General features: G+C 42.2%; 1 protein-coding gene across 1 annotated transcript in view; it reads right to left on the reverse strand.

The window, feature by feature from the left end:
* The window catches only part of LOC133134462 (IQ motif and SEC7 domain-containing protein 3-like), a 67,106-nt gene extending 48,308 nt beyond the window's left edge, over positions 1–18,798 (reverse strand). The window contains exon 1 of the mRNA XM_061250658.1: positions 18,120–18,798. Coding sequence (XP_061106642.1) covers positions 18,120–18,637 — 518 coding nt within the window. The 5' untranslated portion in view covers positions 18,638–18,798. The remainder of the gene's footprint in view (positions 1–18,119) is intronic.
* Positions 18,799–24,757: the final 5,959 nt, after the last annotated feature.

Raw genomic sequence — 24,757 nt, forward strand, 5'->3', positions numbered from 1 at the left:
GACTCAAATGTATTTGGATTGCCAAAAACAAAGACTAAAGCAGACTGTTATCAACCACTGGAATTAGCTGAAGTAGCTGAAGTAACTCAATTAGCTGAAGTAGCTGAATAGAAAACTGGTTAAGTGAATTTGAATAAATCTAGTGGCTAATGGCAGTAATAATTAGCTGAAACACACACTGTGGACCAAAGCACTTGACAGAGCATGGAATAAGGCAAGGAGAGGAAAAGCCTGAGATTAAGCATTAAACAGAACTGAAGAGAAGCAGGATTAATGTGTCCATTTTCAAGGCTTCTGCACTTCTTTTACAAACAGTACAGTATATCTCTTTTTTATTATTTTTATTAGCCTTTATTTATACAGGGTAAGTTGACTGAGCATTCATGCTCTTTTGCAGCAATGCCCTGTTAATGCCCCCTCAAGTAGCCTATTGTGCTTCTCTCTCACAGACACGGGGAGAACATGCAAACTCCACACAGACACGGGGAGAACATGCAAACTCCACACAGACGTGGGGAGAACATGCACACTCCACACAGACATGGTGAGAACTTGCAAACTCCACACAGACACGGGGAGCACATGCAGACTCCACACAGACACGGGGAGAACATGGAAACTCCACACAGACACGGGGAGAACATGGAAACTCCACACAGACACGGGAAGAACATGCAAACTTCACACAGAAAGGTCCAGGCTGGGATTCAACCCAGGACCTTCTTGCTGTGAGGTGAGACTTTTATACACTAACTACACACATGATGCTCCCAGGGTAAATATGAACCCTCTTCACATGTCTTCATTCATTATTCAGCTCCATATGCCATCATGAACTATGACCATGTGGAGAAAGAGTATGTTACTCTGGTCTACTGTTCTCCAATAAACAGACTCTGGGCCAGAATAAAATCTGAATAAAGCAAATGCATATATATATCAAATGACAGACTGTACTGCTCTCTGAATAAGAAATAAATCCTTTCAGTATAAATGCTTCATTTACTCTGCCCAGATTTACTGACTTTTCTGCCTGTGCCCTTCACTGACAGTTATAGTTTATTTACAATGAAAAAATGTATGAATAAAATAATTAGGCCCTCTACAGACCAAAAAAGATCAATTTTGGCACACATGAAAAAAAGATCTATATATCCAGTTTAATAATGAGTTTGCTTTATTATCTAGCAAGCCACCAGATCAGCATTTGATACTTAATGAGCAGAAAAATGGAAATAAAAAATTAAATTAGGCTGGAAGTAGCAATAAGCAGGAAATTGTACAAAACCACAGCTAGAGAATGTTCAACAAAAGGTACAGTAGTGCAATTTGTTGGCTTTACCCCATTTTGACCCACTCAAACAGGACATAATGATGTTTCAGCAAGACTAGAAAATGCCTTTTTTGAGCTCCGTGACCAGCTAAACTTAATTAACACATCACACTATATGAATGAAACTAGTTCTCACTCCAATCACATGGTTTAATCACCAGCTTGAATCACCACTAATTGACCACCTCGTAGGCATTCAACTCAATTCAATTCATTTCACCGGGCAAGCCAGCTCAAAGGACCAGGGTCGGTATTGCGTAGGTAGGTTGAGGGCAGACCGCTCTTAGAGAAATTAAGGTTCTCTCATCTTGTGGGGAAAAACAGGTGGATTCTGCTATGGAGAAAATACAGCTAATTACCCTATAATTCTGCAATAAACAGGTTTGTTTTAGTTAATGAAATGCCATGTACATGATACCAGCAAGATGGCGACACTTAGCACCACAGCAATTTGGCTGCTATCTGTCTCACAGAATTTGAGTTAATCTCCTTTAGTTTGTGTTCTCGTTCTGGACATTATCGTCATAAACAGAATGTAGATACATCAATTGATATCAGTTGCTGTTCATTTAAAATAGCGTTTATAAGCTTGCAGTGAATCAGAATTACTGCTGAATTGAAGTGCAAAGATCTGTTTGATTTTCATCGATTTTCATGAATCGTCTCAATCCCTCAGTAATATTGCTTATAATATACTATTGTTTTATATCATACAATACATCATGTGTTCCTTTGCCCTTGGTGGAGGATATGAACGAAAGAATATGTCAACAGAAAATTAGAAGACTGTGTTTACTTGCCACATTATAGGTAGCACACTCAATTAGGCATAACAAGTCATTCGGAAAGTTAATCTCGACAGTACCGATTAGTGACTACTGATTAAACACCCGCATGAATGACCCTACCTGCAGGCTGCTGGGAAATGAGCTCTGATGGCATCTGGACTGCACATGTGTGCACATGCCCAGCTTCACCCAATCAAGGGCATTCGATCAGCGGAAAAGAGCCAATCATCAGGCATCAGATACCTCCACCCAACCCAAACAGACCATGGTGAAATCCGTCATTGTTTTGGATTCAAATACTTTTCTACGCTTTACTTTGTCAGGTGTATTGGAATTTATGAAATAATCTCCAAAAAAAATGTGAACCCCAATTTCTGATCCTCTAGTTGGCTCAATTGCACCAGGGAAGATCAATCGAGCACAGAAAAGTATTTTGAATCCAAAAAAACAAAAAACATATTTGATCCAGGTCTGGCCCAAACCACCTATCTCTGGCCCCCAGCTAAGATTGCCAGATTTACAATTTAGGATCCCAGACTAGAGGTTGAATGAGATGCAAATCATTATAAACTACCAACAGACATTATATTGTCGGGTTAGGACCATAAACCAGATATGTACAAATAATTAGAAAACCGGACATTCCCATGAAAGACCAAACATCTGGCAACGCTAGCACCAGCCCGGCTGCTACAACCATCAGTATTCCCAGAGCCTATGAGGGAAACCAGGAAACGTGGGGAATAGAAGCAGCAGTTTTGGGGTAACCACAGGATTGGGTGGCGTGGGGAGGTGGGGTGTATTTCAGTGTCTGTAGCACTGGCTGTGGGAGTCACTTCACCTGCTGGTGGTGCGGCTAGAGAAATCAAAGCTGTTTCTCTCTGTGAGGAGTGTTAATAAGACACTGGCTCTGCAGGAGTAAAACAGGTCTCCACAGAAAGGTCTCATCCACCCCCGCCGCTTCTTCCAGCAGAACATCAAAACCCCCCAACCTCAAATCACCATGAAGATTACCACAGACGTTATGTAACCCTGAGATGATGAATTATGAATAGAACTGAGACAATGGGGGAGCAGATAGCAGTCAGGTGAAGGCCTGGCCTTTCCCCCGGCTGATTAGCGAGACGCTGACGGGAACCTGACATGGCGGCAGTGCTGAACACCTGTCGCTCTCTCCTACGGTCGGATGATTTAGAACACCCAGCTGGAGGCATAATCACAAACAAAGTCAGGAGCTGTCAGACGGGGTGTGGGTGGGGGTGGGTCCCCTCAGAACCGAACAACGTTGAATCAGGGAGCCACCGCTAATGAGCAGATTCCTTACAAACTACTGGTGAATCTCTTCTATCAAATGTTCATTACATTGTTCAGTCGGGCATCTCCTGGCAACCCTACTCTACTGTCCTCAACCACCGTACAGATGCCACCACTCTCTGCCTGAGCACAATGCACACATTACATTAGTGGCATTTGGCAGACACTCTTATCCAGAGCGACGTACAACAAATGCATACCCATAACCAGGGATAAGTGCGCTGAAAGACCCTAGAGGGAAGTACAATTTCAACTGCTACCTGCACAACAAAGATAAGGACCAGGGCCTATCTGAATTATTATTTATTTATTATTATTATTTTTAAACAAACAAACAAACAAACAAACAAACAAACAAAGCAAAAATATGACCAAACCCCTTAACTATTTTGTGTAATACTGATACACAAAAAAGTAAATCACAGAAAGACAACAATTAAGGTTCACAGGGAGATAGGGAGGGACGGGGAGAGGTGCTGCTTGAAGAGCTGCACCTTCAGTTTGCGCTTGAAGGTGGGAAGAGATTCTACAGTTCTGACCTCAACGGGGAGTTCGTTCCACCACCGTGGAGCCAGAACAGACAGTAGTCGTGAGCGTGAGGTGGAAATTCAGAGAGGGGCAGCTGCCAATCAGCCTGTGGAGGCTGAACGAAGAGGTCTGGCAGGGGTGTAGGGTTTGAGGATTTTGTAGGTAAGCTGGGGAAGACCCCTTAACTGCTTGGAAGGCTAGCACCAATGTTTTGAATTTGATGCGAGCCATGACAGGCAGCCAGTGGAGGGAAGTAAGCAGGGGGGTGACACGTGAGTATTTGGGAAGGTTGAAGACCAGACGAGCTGCTGCATTCTGGATAAGTTGGATAAGCTGGACACATGTTCGTCTGAATATTGTAAACAGTACAGGGTGATACTCAATGAAGTGAGTCTGCGATTTAACAGGTAATTACATTCTCGATCACAATTTCTAACTGGAAACGATTTGATTGTATGCTCAGTTCATAGTGAAACATTTTAATCCCTACCATTGTTTACATTTTTTAAATAATATTTTGGCAGAAAACAGCTGGTAGAAAAGCATTATTTGCTGCCCTCTAAATACAAAAATACTTTCAGTACACTTTCCGTAGTGATATCAGGCACCAAGACGTAATTTCCACATCAACCAAGATATCGAGTCAGAACAATGTTGACGCCCACAAATTTGTCTGTTTACTTACTGTTTACGGCAGCCAGCTGTTATGGATCAATACTACAAGGAACAGTGCAACTGATACACCTACTCCACCCACCCCAAAAGGCATTTTTCAAAACTGTGAGGTAGCCGGAGCCAGGCTGAAGCACTGAGCAAAATTATTCTTTAAAGTCCTCCCTTGGCACAGACATTTTTTGGCTAATCTTCGGAGGTGGATTTTTGGCTCGCTAAGTCCTCAGCACACAGACGTGAGCATGGCTGAGCTTGTCCAAAACTCTTTTGCAAAACTCTTAACGCCATGTTAAACATTCAAATTAATGGAGACACCCGTTTCTCTCAGAACAAAACTGATACTGTAAGCAGATAATCCAGGTTTTTAATCACCTGCTTAAAATCATGTACATTGTGTTGTCTCTCATCTCTACAGGTGTTGTACTTCTGGTTCCAAGAACAATATTGCAAACCTGTAAGCTCCTGCTTATACGCTTTTGGGCATAATCTTTCATTCTCTTTCATGTTGTGGCCTCCTATGTTTTCCCTCCAATATTGGTATGGCAGCCATTTTGTATTGAGAGGATTTCCTTCAGGTGCTCAAACCATCTTTGTATGAATGGGTCACTTTGGACAGACAAACCCACCAGATAGGCCACAATAAATATACTGCCATTTAAACTCAATTAATGGGCAATGATTGATGGCATACCGGCTCATTATATGGCTGGTGTAGCTTGGCGAGTTCGCTAGTGAAGCACAGTGAGGTGTGGTAAAGCAACAGCCTCACAGCAGGTTACCGTGGCAATTCTCTCTGGTGACGTAATCCTCGAAAAAAATTCAAAAATAATGTTGCTGCCCTTGGCTCAGCTTCTGTATCTGTTTATATTCCCCTCTGAGTTTCACTTCATTGCTGCAAAAACAGCTGACCTATTTCTTATTGCTGCAGTATCTTCACATTAAATAATTAATGTAGAGTGCAACACATAATGGCCAAAAAGGTTAAAGCTTGCGCAGGAAATATGCTGCTTATATTTTGTAAACAGCAGTCACACAAGATGACTGTAACATCAGAGCTGCCAGGTGTTAGCCTCACATTATATTAGCTTGCAGTCCCTGCCTCCTCTACAATCATTGGCCAGTGCGATTTATAGACAAAGGAACAAGTGGGTGCTTAACATTCATTAAAATCATAACTGCCTATTTCTCAGAGATATTTCAGTTCTGGAGGAAGAGTCAAGAGTTTCTCTGTGCTGGATTACCTTAAGAATGGAGTCTTAAGGAAATCTATTCAGACCACTTTAATGGGAACTGAGAGCGTGTTTAATCATCTTGGCTCTGGCTCCATTGTCTGTTTGACTTCATTCGCTCGCAATCAGTCTTAACTGGATGAGCCGCCCTATAGTCCTGCAGACAGTGTAATTAGCCTGCTCACTGTCTGCTAGAGGGTGAGGCTTAGCTTCCTGACTGACTGCAGTCTGACTGACTGCTCACTCCCTGCCATGAGTGGGGCCTGGTCCCTTTCCACTTCAACTCAATCCCTATCCCTTGCTGTCATCCCTTGGGGGAGGTGCCATAGTAACATGGTAATTGGTCTGCATTTATATAGTACTTTTATCCAAAGCGCTGTACAATTGATGATTCTCATTCACCCATTCACACACACCCACCAACGGCGATTGGCTGCCATGCAAGGTACCAGCTCATCAGAAGCAATTTGGGGTTAGGCGTTTTGCCCAGGGACACTTCGACAAACAGGGTAAATGGTAAATGGTAAATCAAGGGTGGGCTCAAACTGGCAACCCTCCAACTACCAAACAACTGCTCTTACCTCCAGAGCAAATGTGTCCCGCTGGAACCTTGCATTGTATACCCTTGTTGGGAGGAAGGAAAAAGGAGAGCGCAAGGGAAATTAATCCCCTTTCATAATTCAGAATCGAACCCTGCTTGGCGTAGCTTCCGTATTTCATCCTGGCATTTTGGGGATTCCCCCGCTTGAAGCAAGGGAAGGGAACGCCAGGAAGAAAGCTTCAAATCCGGATTGGGATGCAGCCCGGGGATAGAACTTCCTGATTGAGTGAAAGGAGCGGGGTTTTAACCTGCTCACTGAGCTTAGAGGAGTGTGGGTTGGAAAGCGGTTTGAAAAGCAGATTTGGAAAGTAAAAGCACAAAGGGAGGACAAAGACTACAGGCCTGAGGGCCAGAGAAAAGAGAAAGGACACATTTATTACCCTCTTTCTCCCCATGGCTGCTAAGCCTCAGCCTAAAATAGCTCATTCTGATGATCTCACCCAAGTATATTTGTGTAGAAGTCTCAGTTTAAACAAATATTTCCTATTGCCACATCATCCCTACCTCAAATTTTTCTTACTGTATGTTTGCCACTTCATTCCATGTAATGTAATGTTTAAATGTACCTCCTTTAGGGCACCTTAAACGTAGACTTAAACTGCCGATTTTGAGACTGGTTCCATTGTATCCAAATACAGAGAAAATCACAAATGTTTTTGAGATACAACTGCAAATCTTCCATTAGCCATTTTCTAAAACAAATACCTGTAATTTTGTAAATCATGCCTAGGTTATATTTTGTATAAACTCAGAAACTCAGATGAGAATTACATATGGAACAGGGAGTATGAACAGGGCAGAAACCCACCAGCTTAGGGTAGGCCTACCCCACAGCTCTGCTCCTTTAAAGCACAATGAACAGGCTTTACCAGGCCTCAGCTGTGTCTCTGCTTCATTTCACTCAGGCTCTTCTGCACACAGAGAACAACAACAGATGCTGAGATTCTGAGCCATTCCCACTGTACCTTGGGCTCCTGTGATGCAAAACCAGGTCATCCAATCAGACGCTGGACACAGCTCACCAGAGAGAGGCTTAGAGGAAGGAAGTTGCCAGAGGCAAGAGAAGCCCAAACACTGTTTACGCCCTACCGGGATAGATATAGTCCTTGGTGTTGAATTAGTCAGACACATATACCACTGTTAGTGCGCTGCGCTCTCAACAGTCGCTCTCTCTCCCCCCACCAGATGCTTCTACCATAATCTTCTCAGTAATGGCGAAAGTCACATGACTGCCAATGAGCAGAAATAACCCTGTTAACCACAGAGTGGAATGTTTTTTCAGAATTCTAAGCTTTAGAATTCTATGATCTAAGTTCTAATTCTGTAAGCGTTCTAGATCTCCACTTCTTTCAGTTACCACGCAGTGATTGTTACATCAGCATTGGAATGTTCAGTTAATATATTTGTTCACATATTTGTGACCTCACACCTTAAACAGTTAACCGTCTGAATGGAGGTTTTCCAGTGTGCAGGACCTGTGAGTGATGATGGCATCTGACTGACTGGACAGGATGATGAGAAGCAGGAGGAAAATTTGATTGGACGGTCGCTGTCCGGTTTGATCACCTGACTTCATAGCAGCAGCTGCGGGCAGATGGGTATTGTCATTTGTCATGGTCAAAAGTGGTTTATGACCTAATGGTTCCTAGGAGACAGGTTGAAAGCCCGGTTAAGAACAACTGTGTAGTTTTTTGGCTCTGAAGAGTATTTTAGATTGAAAAATACTGGGACTGCAGTCATGTACTGAATATACACTCAGCACTTTATTAGGTAGATCTGTACACCAGCTTGTTAATGCAAATATTGAATCGTGAATAAGTGAATAAAACTACTAATGTATCCAGAAATATAAGACTCTAACATTTCTAAATAATCTCCCCCACCACTCATACATACACACACACATTTTTGTATCTCCTCAGAACACATGCAGTTGTGCATCCCAAGTCACTGTTTTGTCTCCCAAACCCACAGAGCAGATTATTTATTTGTGTATCACGTCATTCAGAGGAGCCAGAGGCACAGTGACCAATAGGAGTCCAACTGTTTGTGTGTGGGAGGGGTGCATTGTGGCCCTCAGATGGTGACTACTTTTTAAATATATTTTCAGAGCTGTTTGTCAGGACAGTGTAGAGATACAGGAAGAATGGGGATTGAGAGAGAGAGAGAGCAAGAGAGCGAGAGAGAGAGAGAGAAAGAGAGAGAGAGAGAGAGAGAGAGAGAGAGAGAGAGATGAAGGTCCCGCAGCCAGATTCAAACAAGCCAGATGCCAATGTCACAGCTAGCGGCTAGCATAACTGCAGAGGATCAAACCTTCAAGGTTTTGGCAATAAGACCCTCATCACAATTTACATTAATGTAATGTAATCATAGGCACTTTTTCAGATTGAATCAATCAGGAGCCCCAGAATTCAGACATTTTGTCATATTATCAGTATGTATTGATACTAACATTTTTATCAAGAGCAATTATTTGTATTGTATTCACCAGTGCCTTGAAACATCCATCCGTCCATTTTAACCAGGTTCATACTGGACAGGGTCAGGGGTGCTGGAGCATATCCCAGCATGCACCACATGGCACCACTTGCTATGGACAGATGCATTCACAATATGTTCCAGCCTACACTGTGGGGTTTATGGTATTTTTCTCTCTGTTTGAGTAAGGTCACATACACGACATGTGTACTCTACAGACTAAGTCCTCACCTTTGACCTCAATGGATCAGATTATCACTTGACCGAACGGCACATCTGGCTCTGGGTGGCGATCATCAGCTCCCATATCAGGGGTGTTAGACTAAACCCGGCGGTCTGAATGAGAAAACCTCAATTCTGAAGCTGCTTTCCATGCAGCTGTGCTGTCTCAGTAAAATGGCTGAATTCCCGTGGCTCAGACATAACGCAGATTACATAAGAAGATCATCGGCCCACAGCCGGAAAGGGCAGCGGTGTATCTGAACGAAACGATGGTCAGAACATTTTCCATCAGAATATGACAACACATTCAAGGCCGGGTCATGAATCACTGGCCTAAAGCCCGCCCCTTTAGCCTTGCCCTGACATCAGACAATGCTGCGTTGGCAACATAACAATACAGAATGAAAAACAACAAAGCCATCGATTATTTAAACGTACGCTGGCCGTAAAACTGAATGCTGCCACAGCAGTATGACTGCTGAACCGGCACTACCTCCAGACAACAGAGAAATAAACAACTTTGAGAAGTAATCGTTTAGGACAGCGTCTAAATCATCCAATCGGTTCTTCCCAGCAAGCGTGGCAGCGGCTCTTCGTCCAAATTTCAAAACTAGTTTTCCTGCGGATGATATTCAGCCCACACATACATTTAGCAATTAGGCTTTTTGGATTTTGTTTGATGCAATTCCAGCAGCCTGGTAGAAAATGCCCCGAAGTGGCCTGATGTGAATTTATCCACCTTGGAGGGAGAGTAGAATCCCTATGTCACATCTGTTTCTTCTGTGGACCAACAACACAGCAAAAAATCCCTTTCCCTAAAGTACCAAATATTATTGTTTGCTTGAAAGGCAAATATTTAAAAGAGTCATACATAAATCTAAATATATCATTCTAAAATACTTGCTGAGGTTGACTTATTTTTTGTTTTTTGGAGTGAAACTCCTAGGGAGACCAGCAGCCATTTTGAGATGCAAAAGCCCAGGAGAGTATGATGTATGTTACTTCCTGCATTTTAGCAAACATTAAGAAATCAGCAGGTGTGAAGCCAGGAAGCATGTGATTGGGCTCTATTGTATACTATTGAGTATACAACTTATATTGTATACTATTGAGTATTCTACTAGGGTAAGTAAGCTGTTTTGCACACGGCCCAGGCCTTGGTTCATACTTATATTTTCCTCTTCTGACCTAACCAGGTAGGCACACATTTCAGCCAGTGCTCATACCCACAACAGCAGACAGAATATAGTAGTCCTGTCTCTCCAGACACAGAGCCTTCTCACACATGCATTTCCTGTTTAATGAGCCCATCTTACTGTCTGCAACGAGTGCAAATCGAATATACGGATCACGGTAGCTCACCACAGGTCTGCTTATTCACTCGCTCTGACTCAATTCAGCTTGTTTGTTATGTCACACTTCAGGGTCTCTGTATGCGGCATTGAGCGGCTCATCCAAAGAAAAGAAAAGGAAACCAAAAACATACACTTAAAGGCTCTTTTTCTCTCACATTCCTGCTTCAAAGCTGCTCTGCGGCCCTTATACTGGCTGTCATACCTGAGCCTGTCCCCTGTCTTCCTGTTCAGTTACAGCCCCATATCCCTCTTCAAAGCTGGGTTGAAAGCGGACATGTTTTTCAAAAGTTCAGGAATGTTTGTGCTGATATACGTACGTCTTCCTCACCCCAAGGATAAAAAATATAAACACGGAGACAAGATGAGAAGGGGAGACGTTTTCCAGGAAAAAAATGACACTTCTAAAGCTTCAGAAAAGCTATTATGAAAACAAATGTACTATTTAAAAAAAACATCATGTACTGCTTGAAAGAGGCCAACTGATTGGTAGTTCAATGATGAAGACAAGCCGACTAAGGTCGTCCCAATGACAAACTGAATTACCTGAAAACATTTCATATTCTATAACCGATGTATGGAGGGTGCAATTTTTACCATTTCAGCATCTGCGAGCAACAGACAGTCATGCCACTGAATGCCTGAAAGGCCCCCTGAAGTCAAAAACCACAGGCGAGACATTTCACAAAGTGTAACCGACACCTGTACACAAAGCTACGATAGAATAATAACAGCAGAGCAAACCAGTGAGGATAGCACACAATAACACCCCACCATCTGTAATCTTAAAAATGACAGATATTCTGCTCCGCCACGCTGTCATCTCACATAAATAAAATGAAGCCGTAAAGATGAAAACATAATAAAATGGAATAACTGGCGTGCATGCGGCTGATGGCTCGCAATGGTCTGATTAATTTGTTCCGACAGCCGCTGAATTGTTTTTTTTTTCATCTGTTAGAAAATATGGGGAGGTACGATAACTCATCCTTCCCTTTTCTACAAGGCAAAATCAACCGCCTGTCAGTCAGGTTGAATGTATCCTGAAAACAAAGTGGAACAAAAACGCACATTTGATAGCATGCTCCTAACCAGCCAAAGGTTTCTGATACATCTTCTCTCCTTCCCGCCAGATTTCATACTTTCAATGCCTGTAAGTGTCCTTGTGACACCAGCTGCATCTAAACTAGGCTATAGACTGGAGTAGATACCTATTTTATTTTACTAGCAGCACAGAAGATACAATCTAGCAAATTCAAAAGTAAATTGTTCTGGCACTTGTACAGCATCAGGAAATGCATAGTTTACCAAATTAAAAATTGTGCGTCAAAAGCATTGATCCTCAAACCAGTATTGGCACACTAAGGACCCTTGGCAACAAGAGAAACTATTTTTGTCATGGGCTATTTCCTGTTTCCTGTGTGGCCATACACAGGAAACAGGAAATATATGTGGTCAGATCACCACCCGCCACCACTCAAAATAGAAGGCACAGAGTCAATCAACACTTACTCTGTGTTCAACACTTCAACACTTACACCAACTGCTCCTACGTAACTAGGACGGGTCAAATGCAGAGGACAGATTACCCTACAAGGTTCAATAAAGTATATCTTCCTCTTCTTCTTCTTCTTCTTCTTCTTCTTCTTACTTTTTGCTCACAATTAAGTGTGAGTTTTTCCTCAAAGAAATGCAGGTTTACGCTTTGTGTTGACTGATCCTGGGTTGACCAGACTGATCCTTGCCCAGAGACTCCTGTCATGGGCAACACAAGCAAATGTTGGCAAATATCCAGGAGAGCAGCTTGCAGAACCCTTGAGTCATTACTGCTTCCGAAAGAGAGAGAGAGTGTGTGTGTGTGTGTGTTTGTTTGTTCCTATTCTTCATTTCCACAAATATATAATATATTACCCTTTGTTGGGGTGCTAGACAGGATGGTTGAAGTTCTATTAATGAAATAAGTGTTAGTCCTCTTAGCACTTGAAACTGTACTTCCCTCTAGGGGTATTCAGCGCTCTTCTTCCCTGGTGATTGGTATGCACTTTGCACTTTGCACTCTGGATAACAGCGTCTGCCAAATGTAATGTCATATATACAGTCAGAGGTGCAGTCATTGGTACCTCTGGGTATTCTACCTCAAAATCAACAACAGCAACAGAACTACAATCCTCTGGACTGCAAGAGCCTCAAGTCCACATCTGTGGTCTGTACACATGGCATCAAACGTTTTGGGCAACGTCATGGCAACTCTTTTCCAAATATTAAGTGATTTTCAACAGATCTCAATCTCCAAACTTCTGCCTCCAATTAGAAATCCAGGATTGATGGTGTCCGGGAGGTGAATCGCTCACGGTTTCAGACAGAAGCCCCAGGGGCCCGGGGCCCCAGACGAGAGAGGGACAGCGGTACGGCGGCTGCAGGGCAGAGATTCACAGCGAGGCGGTAAGGTTTGTTTCCAGTCCTGACTGACCCTCCAGGTTCACTAATGTGTTTAGCAAGCACACCGCTGTGCTCTCTCACCAGAGACCATTCTCCAAAAACAGTTGTCCTCTCAGGCCATTTCTGAAAAAGCACTCTGTTTCTAGATTCAAGACAGCTTCTCATTGGCAAGGAAGTTAGTACGCCAAACATATTTCAGTACAGCCCTGCTATAACTTTGGGATTCATGCAACTGGGGTTTATTGCCATGAATCTGATTCAAATGGAGTAACTGGAAGAGCTCTGGATGACCCTGTAACCACAGTGTACCACTGAAGAAAAGAACAAGTGAGCTGTGATCAAGCACAGCTAATGTCAGAGTTTGCTGGGCACAAAAGACCCAGTACCCTTAACAATGACCACAGAGGACTCACATATATGCCACAACTATGACTGATTCATGATGACTTACAATTTTACACCAAAATAGCCACATCCTTGGCAAACAGTGAACAGGCAGTGCTCCACAGTCAAAACAACACCTCTAATTGCATATGCCCCTTTGAAGAGTAGCTTTTATGGAATGCTTTTTTCTGAATTCTAAGTCAGTGTTCTAGAACTGCTGTCAATCAGCAGTAGTAATTGTCACATCGACATTAGAATGTTCAGCAAAAAACATTCTCATCACACATTTGTGACCTCACAGCAGAAATGGTTAAATCCCCAGTGGCAGAGATGGCCAGTGAAAGAGGAAGGTACTTGTGGTGCTTCATTGCAAAGTCTGCCAGCAGACCGCAGCTCTCTCCCACCTTGCATACGGTACCAATACTGTCTGGGACTGCACTAACACTTGCCTCAAATAGAATTTCTAGCATCACCAGGTCTTGCAGATGTTGTGCTAATCTGCTCTTATGTGGTGCCAGATGTTAAAATAAGCAAGCATGCATCGCCAAAACTCTCAAGTGTACCAAGCTGATGTGCCAGTCTATTATTTAGTGCCTCTGAGGCAGAGCAAATCTCATGCATGGCGATCCAATCTTGGTGAGCTGAGACTGGCAAACGCGTGTTCAGCTTGCTGGGGATGTGAAGGTAAAGCAAAGTGTTATTTCTGGCTCCTGATCGGCGAACAGAAGGGCCTAACCTGAATTTGTGAGGAGAATCGGAGAGGCTAAAACTGCAATAAGCAGGGCAAGAGCACATAACATAAGACAATGTAACATAATGACAAGAACAATCCACTCAGCCCAGCAAGGCTCGCCTGTTCCTACCACTAGAGTGTACATAATGCTTAGTTAACCTAAACGCTAGATTGCATCTAGCACTATATCAAGCCCAGTGTACCAACATGGTACTGAGTGTGAAGCAGTGTGCTTTGACCCATTGACCCAGTGGATAAAAATATGCAATCGGAACAAACCCTATGTTTCAGTTACAGCACCAGATCAGCTGCAAATGAAATGCTGACACACGTATACCAGAGGGCCGATGGGCTGTTAATCATGTCTCCATTGAGAGACCATCACTGGCAGAGTAACCAATCACAGCTCTCACTGGCTGCAGCTACAGAGGCGTACTCACAGTACAAGGTCATAGGTCATATCATATCAGCCTAGAAACCATTGTTACAGATAACATCTGTCATGCTTGACAAATGGTTTACTCGGTTGAAACTGAAAAAGTAAATTAAGAAACACCCTGACCTCCGAAGCAGACAGAAGGAAATAGATCATGTGTTAATTGTGAGCCACATTTGTTGCCCTGGATGAGAGCATGTACAAAGAAAAAACTGCTAATGAACAGCGAGAGTGGAGCGATCCTTCATTTCAGATGAGTCGTGCTTTGAGCCATTTCCCCTCGCTGCCACTAAAGAAATAAATAACCCCACCCTCGCAGTAGCGCACAGCTAAAAGCCTCCGGGGGTAGATAGCACTGTACTTAAGGAAAGCAATCTGCGATGATCAAATTATTTTTCACAGACCGCTGGAGCAAGAGACGAATTCCCGTCAATACCGGCCCGTCGCAGAAAGCCGTTACTCGTTTTTGGAGTCTGTCAAGCCCGCGGGATTCCTGAACAGCATGTGGCGTCCGTGTGTTTGTCATCTTCACTAATAGATACGTAATCTTGGCTCTGGGACAGGAGTGCCATATTGGGTTTTTTCTCCTTTTAGTCAGGATCAATATGGTAAAAGTGAATTAAAAATGCTTTTTCTCCAAAATGTCATTATTTCATATATAACATATACTGCTGATTTTACTCTTGCTTCACACTATTCTTTCAGAGGCTGGGACTAGCAGTTAGGGCAGTGCTCTCATACTGTGTATGCAGGTTTATATTCTAACCAATTCATGCTGCCTTAATTGGTTGTAATGAATTGATTCCACCATATGCATTTAACTACATTAATGCACAGAGTAAACATAAGCAACAGTTGTTATTTAGACAAAACAAATAACACATTTCACTTTATACATTATGTGCAAACCTAGAGCCCTAATTCAGCAAATAACTTGACTAATTATATAATCAGGACATGAAGCTGGAATAAATACCATCATACACATACTGGCCCTCCATGGCACTGAGTTTGAGATGCTGGGTTAGAGACTAGAGCTCAGGGAGACTGTAGTCTGCAGCACCATGGAGAGCTCCCACAGTCAATTTAGTGTCATAACTACTGACATCAAAAAAATAAAGGGGCCAAGTTACTTGAATGAATGTAGGAAAACATGGGCAGTATTTCTGTGGAATATTGCTTTGGTTTACTTGCATAATTTTAAAATAAATAATTTAGTAAGAACACAAGTTGTTGAATTGCTCTTTTTAGTGAAGTGTGCATTACACGTATCAATGTCCAAAGAAATTGCTGTGCAGATTAAAAAACACTAAAACGGATCTGAGATCAGCCCAAAACGTTTGTTTTGCTGACTTTAGATCAATTTCAGAAATATAGCTTGAAATTGCAACTTACTGGGGCATTGCATGCTTTAACAGGTAGAAAAGAATCCTGGAAATAGACTACTTCATCCCAAGTAAGGATGCATAGCTAAGGTCTACGATAAGATAATCATATTTAAATTTTAACCCCTTCTGCAATCTGTCGATTGTGTTATCTCAGCCATAGGTATTGTAGCCTACTTTTGTTGTAGTTGTTACCATAGTGATCTCCACGTCAATGCACCGCGTGCTAACGCCTTCTGCCTCCCTCTCTCCAGTTGGCATCGTTGCCCAGCGACTCCTGTTTATATTGATAGAAACTGCAAGCCTGCTACAATCCGTTGATCGATTCCCGACGTCCACCCGCCTGCTCAAACACTTTCATTCAGCCATTAAGTATTTACTACCGCGGGCGGTGAATACCGAGCAGGATTTAACTCACCGGGGGAAATCGATTCATCGCATGCTTAATATAAACCGTTCCGATAAGCTCATTACACTCGCATTCTGAAAACGTATACCCCTTTCTGTGCACGGTACTGTACTGATTGTATACGTGGATATAACGGTCTCTGCCGTCATAACTCCACAGGAATGCAGTTAAATTTTTGAAAGCGCGCGCAAAGCCAAAACCTAGAACGCCGTAAGTTCTGAGGCAATCAACAACATCCCACAATGGTATCAACCGTGACGGTGGAAGGGGAGAAGGGGGGAAGGGGGTTGTGAACACTGATACCTGACAAAAACAATCAATATCCTGAAATGTAGCCTAGCTATGTGTCATGCATCCATCCCCAGCGCCAGGCTATGCGTAAAGCCGTGGAATCCCATGGAGACTCCAGATGGGAGCCCCGCTAATGATCTCTCTCTCTCTCTCTCTCTCGCTCTCTGAATATCACCCATCAGCATAGCAGACTACTGCATCATCACCCAAGAAGCGAAAGCTGCGGCTTAGCCCCTCACAACGGACCTGGCTAACGAAAAAATATTCTTCACTTCATTACGCCCTTCACTGCAGCTCCAGTTTTTTTTAACTGCACAGGACATAACCCACGAGGGCCAGCATGTCATGTTTAGCCTTGAGTAGCCCACATCTGGATTATGGAAAACCGGGAATGCGTCGTGTGTGTAACTGAATCGTGACGCAGTCGTTTAGATTTTTCCGCACATAAACGTTCTGATGTTGATCTGCAACCTTATTTCCAATTTCAAAAGGCGTCAATTTCTTTTTCGTAAAAAAATGTTGACAGCAGAGCTATTTTAAGGATGAGGAATAGGCTACTTATATTCGAGAAGACTGAAGTAAACGGTTTTCTTTTAAGTCACTTAGCTCTTATAAAGTGAACTGTAGGCAACCCATACTGATATTGGCGTTTCAGGAAAAAAAATATATAACCCTTGATTAGTAGAATTTCACATAAGAGAAATCAAGCTTAACATGTTCTATTTATAGTTTTTTTGCAGCTGTTAAAAATGCCAGCGCCCTTTCTTATAGAGTGATGCAGTGAATACATAAATATACAGTTTATGTTTCCTTAGAAATGATTTTGTAATGATTTCGTAACGTTACAGTGCAACTTTTCAAAATGACTGTTTATGTGTGTTACAGTACAGATAACCATCATTAGCTATAAGTGCCGTTAATAGAATATGATTTGACAAAACGAATTGCAAGAAACAAGTTTGCGTCTCGCTTTAATACAATTGACTCAGTTTTGGTGCTGAAGAAAAATGTTTACCGTTTTTAGCTCCAGAAGGTCTCAGTGATCCGACGGCTCGCTTCTGTAATCATGCTCTATATAGATCAATAACAGAGCTATCCCATTTGCTTCCACCCGCATCACACTAGCCCAGGAAAATAGTAGCCTATTGCAGTCCTAGTCCTACAAATGAACCAAGAAACGCAATAATGTACAACGATCTATACATGCATCTAACGAACAAATCGGAATTCAATTATTTGCAATGCTCTACACATACCATTACATTAAAGAAGAGTTGTTTTCTTTTAGGCTGTATGGCGCACAGCTAGCCTAGCCAACAGAAATCAACACAGCTATCGTGAGTTTTAGGTAACATCGAGACGTTAAAATAGATTTCATCAATATACAATACCACGTTTATACTTCCATAAAGTAGGTGAAATATTAATCCGCCAGGCTCTTCAGTCATATAAATCGAAAAGAGACCTTGCCTCGCATATTCAAACTGGAATACGTGTAACTTAAGAGAAAAATTAAGCCGCTTACTCTGCTTTCCGGGCAAGTCCCACCGACCTACAGAGCGTCGTTGGTGTCTGTGGTACCAGAGACTTGCAGCTTGGGCTCTTTTTGTCGTCCTCGGCCGACTCGGGACTGGACTTCCCCGGCTGTGGTGACTGAGGAGAGGTGGGCACCAGCTGCAGTTGCTGTGGCTGATGGGTCGGTGGTGGAGGCGGCGGTTGCTGTGGCTGTGTCGGAAGATTTTTCACCTGCAGCGGAGGATGACCTGGCAGGGTCGCGGTTTTATTCGCGGGATGCTGATGGGGGAGGACAGGCGGCTGCGGGCTGGAGCTGGGCGGGGAAGGGTGATGGTGGTGGTGGTAGTGATGCGCCGGGTGCGGGTCCTTCAGCTGTCGGTTCTCGCCAATTAGCTCTTCCACCTTCCGTTCCAGCTCGTCTATCCGCTGCCTCTGCGTCTGGATCAAACTCTGCTGGTTCTGAACGATGGTCGTCAATTCTTTCAGATAGAGGACAGCTTTCATTGGATTATCTAACAGGCTCTCCATACCTGTTATTCGGCGGTTAACGTGTTATTGAAATCAGCGTTTGGTTCTGTACTCGTCGTCTATGTATGGAGTGGATCGAAGATGCTCTCCGCAGCAGTCAGGCGTCTCTCTCTGTGCGAAGGCGCTTGAGTACCCTGGTCCTCTCCTTGCCTGCGCGGTGGCTGATGATGGAAATGGTACTGATGCGAGAGATCAACACAAAACCGGATTGGATAAGGGGCTGAAGTAGAAGGATGACGTCAGTACGTATAATAGTGCGGCCAGCTTGCGTAAAGCCGTTAACTCTTTCATCACTGGTAGCCTATTCCTTTTTTTTTAAATCTCATTATTTCACGGATTACGAATTGCTATTAGTAATCCGTGAAATAATGAGATGGAACGGTTTATATAAATCAAAACAACCTTTCATTGCGATCGGTTGAATTACTGTGGTTTAAGAAAATGTAAAATGTTTCGAATATTTTACCGTTGAGAGGACTTTTTCTTAATCAATCAATAAAGGATTTTCAAAATATTTTCAAATGATTCTACAGGACCGTGATGTGGAGGAGAACTAGGAGGACAGCTATGCTTAGTTTGGTTCAGTGGGGATACAAGACCATCACTGAATAACTGCTATTGATGTTATTTCAGCGCCAACATAACTGCTGTGGAATTTAACGCTGAAATAACTGCATCTAACACAACATTGAAATGAGTTGTGTCAAACATAACACTGAGATAACTGCTTTCTTTTGAACACACTGAAACAGCGGGCATCCAGATAGTAATCCATCCATCCATCCATTATCTGAACCTGCTTATCCTGATCAGGGTCGCAGGGGGGCTGGAGCCTATCCCAGCATACATTGGGCGAAAGGCAGGAATACACCCTGGACAGGTCGCCAGTCCATCGCAGGGCACACACACCATTCACTCACACACTCATACCTACGGGCAATTTAGACTCTCCAATCAGCCTAACGTGCATGTCTTTGGACTGTGGGAGGAAACCGGAGTACCCGGAGGAAACCCACGCAGACACGGGGAGAACATGCAAACTCCGCACAGAGAGGCCCCGGCCGACGGGGATTCGAACCCAGGACCTCCTTGCTGTGAGGTGGCAGTGCTACCCACTGCACCATCCGTGCCGCCCATCCAGATAGTAATGAAACACAAAATATTGCTCAGTTGCAATTTCTTGCAGTGTCGAGCTCCTGCAGAGACCTGGTTTGTGCTGAAAGATATTAATTTGTTCGCAGTCCCCTATTATTGATTATATCACATGTACAAACACACACATAGATGCACACACACTGCATGCATGCACACACACAAAGACACACACATGCTTGTATGCATACACACACACGCATGCACACGCACACATACACACACCCCTTCACACATAACCGCACGCACGCACACGCATGCACACACACACATTCACATACATTCACATATGCACATACAGTACAAACACACACACACACACGCAGCAGCGATATGTGTGGATATTATGCTGCAGATTAAAATTCCTGTGAGCGTTGGTAGGGAGGGGGATGGGATGCATGTAAACACCACCAGAAGTGAAAACTATTGACTTCCTTCCATGGGCAAGGGCAGTGTAAGGGAGCATTAGCTTCTTTGCTTCATACTATATAATAAATCACATCAGCAGTATACTGGACGGCCTGGATCTTAAATAAGAAACACTGCACGCTTGACATAATCTTGCCACTGGGTGAAGCAAGCTATGGGCCATGTCTTGTACCTCAGTATCTTTCAAAATATGTATATTCTCATGAGGCTTAAAGAAGGAATAAGTTATTGATCCATATGGGTGACACAAAAATTGCATTTCCGGTTAGTTCTGTTTAATAGTATGAATGAAAAATGCTATTTTTTTTAATAGAGTCATTATCTCTGCATCAAGTGACAACAATCTTGTCATTGTTACATGAGTCTTCTGCATGTTGTGGTGCCATACACATACTGTACTGTGGGTCATTCTAGGCCAGGGGTGTCAAACCAAATTCCCAGGGGTCTGCGGGTTTTCGTGGTTGCCTTTCAATCAGCTGTCAAGCCTTTGAGAACAAGATGTGTGGATTATTTAGCCAATCAAATACTTAAATGAACCACAGGTGCCTGGAACAACCCGAAAACCAGCAGGCACTCTGGGATTGGAGTTTGACACCTGTGTTCTAGGCTATAAGGTTCATGGGAAGACGAGAGGGGACAGGAGGGAAACTTATTCGGGAGAAATCACAGTTATGTAGTTCTACAGCTTTGACAGAACAAACAATATTATTTTAATAACCATAGGCACCAGAAGGTTATAGTGATTGACCTAAAAGCATACTTTAATCTGGTGCTCATGCCTCTCAGGTTAGAAGAGACTTGAAAAAGCATTACAGAAAAGGTGAAGAGGATCCAAAATTATGGATTACATGTTCTTATTGTGGACTGTGTTTAAATATGGAGCATTCATCAAAAGGATATACTTGTGTTTGTACAAGATTCAAGTTAATTCACTTGTAATTGTGCTCATAATTAGGTAGGGATTTCATTATTGAGCCACTGCTATGTGGCTCTTTTATATTTGTAGAATAAAAATATGACTACACATTATTTCCACCACTAAACAGAACCTGCCTAATCCCTGTGTGCTTTTTGCCTCCGCAAGGAAAACCTGAAGGCCTGTCGTTTGAGAACATTTAGCCAAAAGTGGTCACTTATGATCAGTAGTGTGTAAGCCCAGAGGGGTGGCAGTTGACTGGTTTCTGGTCCCTAGCGGTATGACTCAGATTTTTCAGATATCCACATTACATTTTTGTAACATTTTAAAGTACATGCTGTTTGTACTATGAATAATTCCTAATTCATTGGTTTTGATAATTGTCTTGATGCTACACTTCAAATTCAATATTTATTAGAAAAAATAATTCATTAAAAAATTTAAATGACGAGCCAAGTTGGGCTGAATGGCTTGTAGCGTCAAACCTTTTCGAAGTACTTTTATGTTTATGTAAATACTGTCATCATCCAAGTCCCCGGTGTGTGTCACCACAGTTGGGATTTATTTAAGGGGAAAAATGCCTTTTAACTGTACGTGTAACTTGAGAGAAAAATGAAGCCACTTACGCTGCTTTCAGGGCAAGTCCCACCGACCTACAGAGCGTCGTTGGTGTCTGTGGTACCAGAGACTTGCAGCTTGGGCTCTTTTAACCCCCTTGCCAGTCTCTACAGCACTGCCATGCCATTGGCCCTCAGATAGGGCCACAGCTGTCCTCCAGCTCTGCTATCATCAGACAGACAGGTTTGAGGGGCCAAAACTGATGACTACATGGAAGGACTGTACTTGCAATTACGTCTGCATTTTGTAGTGAACTCCAAAGCACAGAATTGTACTGATTGCAGATTAATAACTTCACTTCCTAGGCATCACTCAGGAATGATAGATACAGATTCTATCAGGACTCATCCATCAATCTGCCAGTTGATGTTGTTTCCTCAGATGGATGCACATCTGCCTATGACAATTCATCATTTCACTGCAACAGTATGAAACAAAATGGAGGCTAAAATGGTCCCTTCTTTGTGGGAGAAGGGACGCAAATACAGGTTGGTCCTCCTTTCATTATTCTTGCGACAAATAAGACAAACTTTCTTGAAAATGTTTCAGTTCATTCAAATGATTGATTTTACTTTTTTTTTTTAATCTATGTATCCATGTTCATACCCTTCATGGTGATGAATGTTGAGAGTGTAGATGGTCAAAAGAGCAGGAGAAAAGGTAGGTAATTGATGCTTCAGATTGAGAAGTAACCCCCATGTACAGTATAAAGTATACTGTATACGCCTCCAGTGGTGTGTGTTCATGCGTGCTGAAGTCATCTCCTGTGTTTACTGAACTGGGCTAAAAAGGCCCCCTGCTGTTTCTGCTGCTGCTGAAACACAGAGGATCAAAGCAGGGTTGAAACTGTGACCAGTCCCTTTCCTTTGAAATCTTAAAATAATTCCTCAACGCAGGTATGCTCACGTCTAGTTTGCTGTGCCAATCAATTCCCTCATTCAATGTAATTTTTTGGGGCTGATTTTCCATTACTGCTGTCAGATAAAGCTGTGGAAGTTCCCATGGTGCTCTCAGCAGACTTCTAAGACTGCCCAGAGAGATCACTGCCCAGTGTGTCGACCAAGGCCATTAAAAATAAGCTTGATTGAATAGAGGCCTGCTTTATTTTTTTACATCCGTGTGCAATGCTTTTGGAGCAAACGTGGAGCTAAATGACGTATTTATATTTGAACAAAAAGAGATATTTCCTCTATACGTCTCCTAAACTAATGAAAGGAAGAAGCATAGAAATGCTGCAGACGCATTCATGCTAGCCTTGAGGCGAAATGGCTTCCACACCAGTGAATAAATGCATACAAATCCCCCCAAGAGTTCTTTGTTTGAAGTTTTCTATTTTTACTCTTGTATTAGCAGGAACAAGGATATTCACACTCCCTTTAGAGAGTGGATGTTTTTGTACATTGAAACAGGAACAAACACAATCTCTCTAAACTCTCCACAGGTAAATTGGGTTGTGTCAGACACACTGAACCAAGGCGGCAGTGAATTTCATTGTATGAAATCATCTTTGTGACAGTATTCTGTAAAAAACGCCACACAAATAAAATGGATTTGCTCTAGATTAGAGTATTTCATTATTTATTTATTTTTCCTTATTTGCGACTGTAGTATGCCAGTCTTCATTTTGTCAAGCGGATGAAAAACCTTAAGAGGCGATGCTTAATTTGCAAAGTCACTACAGGGGACAGGCTGTCCAAGTAAAAATGGCAGGATGATCTCTCATGATGGCAAAGCCACATATCTGTTTGTTTCATAGAAATGAAAAGTACCTAATTATTATATTACTCATTCTGAGCCAGCGCTTCTATATTTAAATCGGTCCTCTCATCATGCATGTTCAAATTGAAGGTAATTAATTTCTGCATCTAATAATGCAAATGCGTTCTCATCACAGGCATGGCCTTAACTAAGCGGAACATGAAAATCATTTGGTGAAACAGAGCGTAAGACAAATTTACATCAAGGTAAATCATGGGCTAAGACAGGAGAGGGTTTTTTGTTTTTTTTTTTCTTCTAAAAGGCATTTTTAAATGAATTTATGCAATGTTCTTTGACAATCCATGGTTGGGGGAGGTCAATGGAGAAGTGATGAAGAAAGGTATCAGAGTGATATACTATATAGTACGTATATAGTATAGCGAAATAGTGCAGAACACATATTGAAGCAGTGGAAATATGAGATATGATTGCAATATTTGGATTTCAGTTGTTTCACAGTAATTTGTGGAATAACAGGATAGTATTCTGCTGCCAACTCTCAGTTTAGAAATGAGAATGTCAAGATTGACAAGATTCAATTTAGGGGTCAACATTTGAAGAAGCCATATTTTCCATTTTCAAAATATAAAACTGCTTTTAATAATACAATTTACCATACTGGCATCAATAACAACTCTGAACACCACAAAAGACAATAAATAAAGCATTTCACACTTCATAACCAGCTAATTACATTCTCTTCATGTTTCATCTGTTGATATTTGGCATTACATTTTTTTTTTTTGCCTTTCGTCTGGATTTGATAGTTTTCTGATACTTTTATCAGATTACCATGACATAATGAAAACATACTGGCCTATATATAGAAAGATATTCTGTAATAAGTTGAGCAATACATTTGAATATATGGCAGCACTGTAAATATATTTTCAATATATAGATGGATATATACATATATATTTAGTTTGTTATATTAAAATAATTAGTTTGCAGTATATCTCTAGCTAGTATTCAATATATCGTCCAATACAAATTATAATATAGCCTACTGTATATTATTATAACAGTTTCTTATGGAAAATGTTTGTATTTGCCTTCATAGGCACAGTAGCAACTGCACATATTATAACAACAGCCTGCCATTGTCAAAGAAGACGAAAACTGACAAAACTGACTAGTCTATATAGCTCTGTATGGCAAAAAGTTGATTTGTAGCACTGACTTCCTTCAACCCTGAAACGACCTCAAGTGACTGATATAACCTGCAATGCTTAATATATGAGCAA

The sequence above is a fragment of the Conger conger genome, chromosome 8 (genome assembly GCF_963514075.1).
Source record: "Conger conger chromosome 8, fConCon1.1, whole genome shotgun sequence".
Taxonomy (NCBI): Eukaryota; Metazoa; Chordata; class Actinopteri; order Anguilliformes; family Congridae; genus Conger; species Conger conger.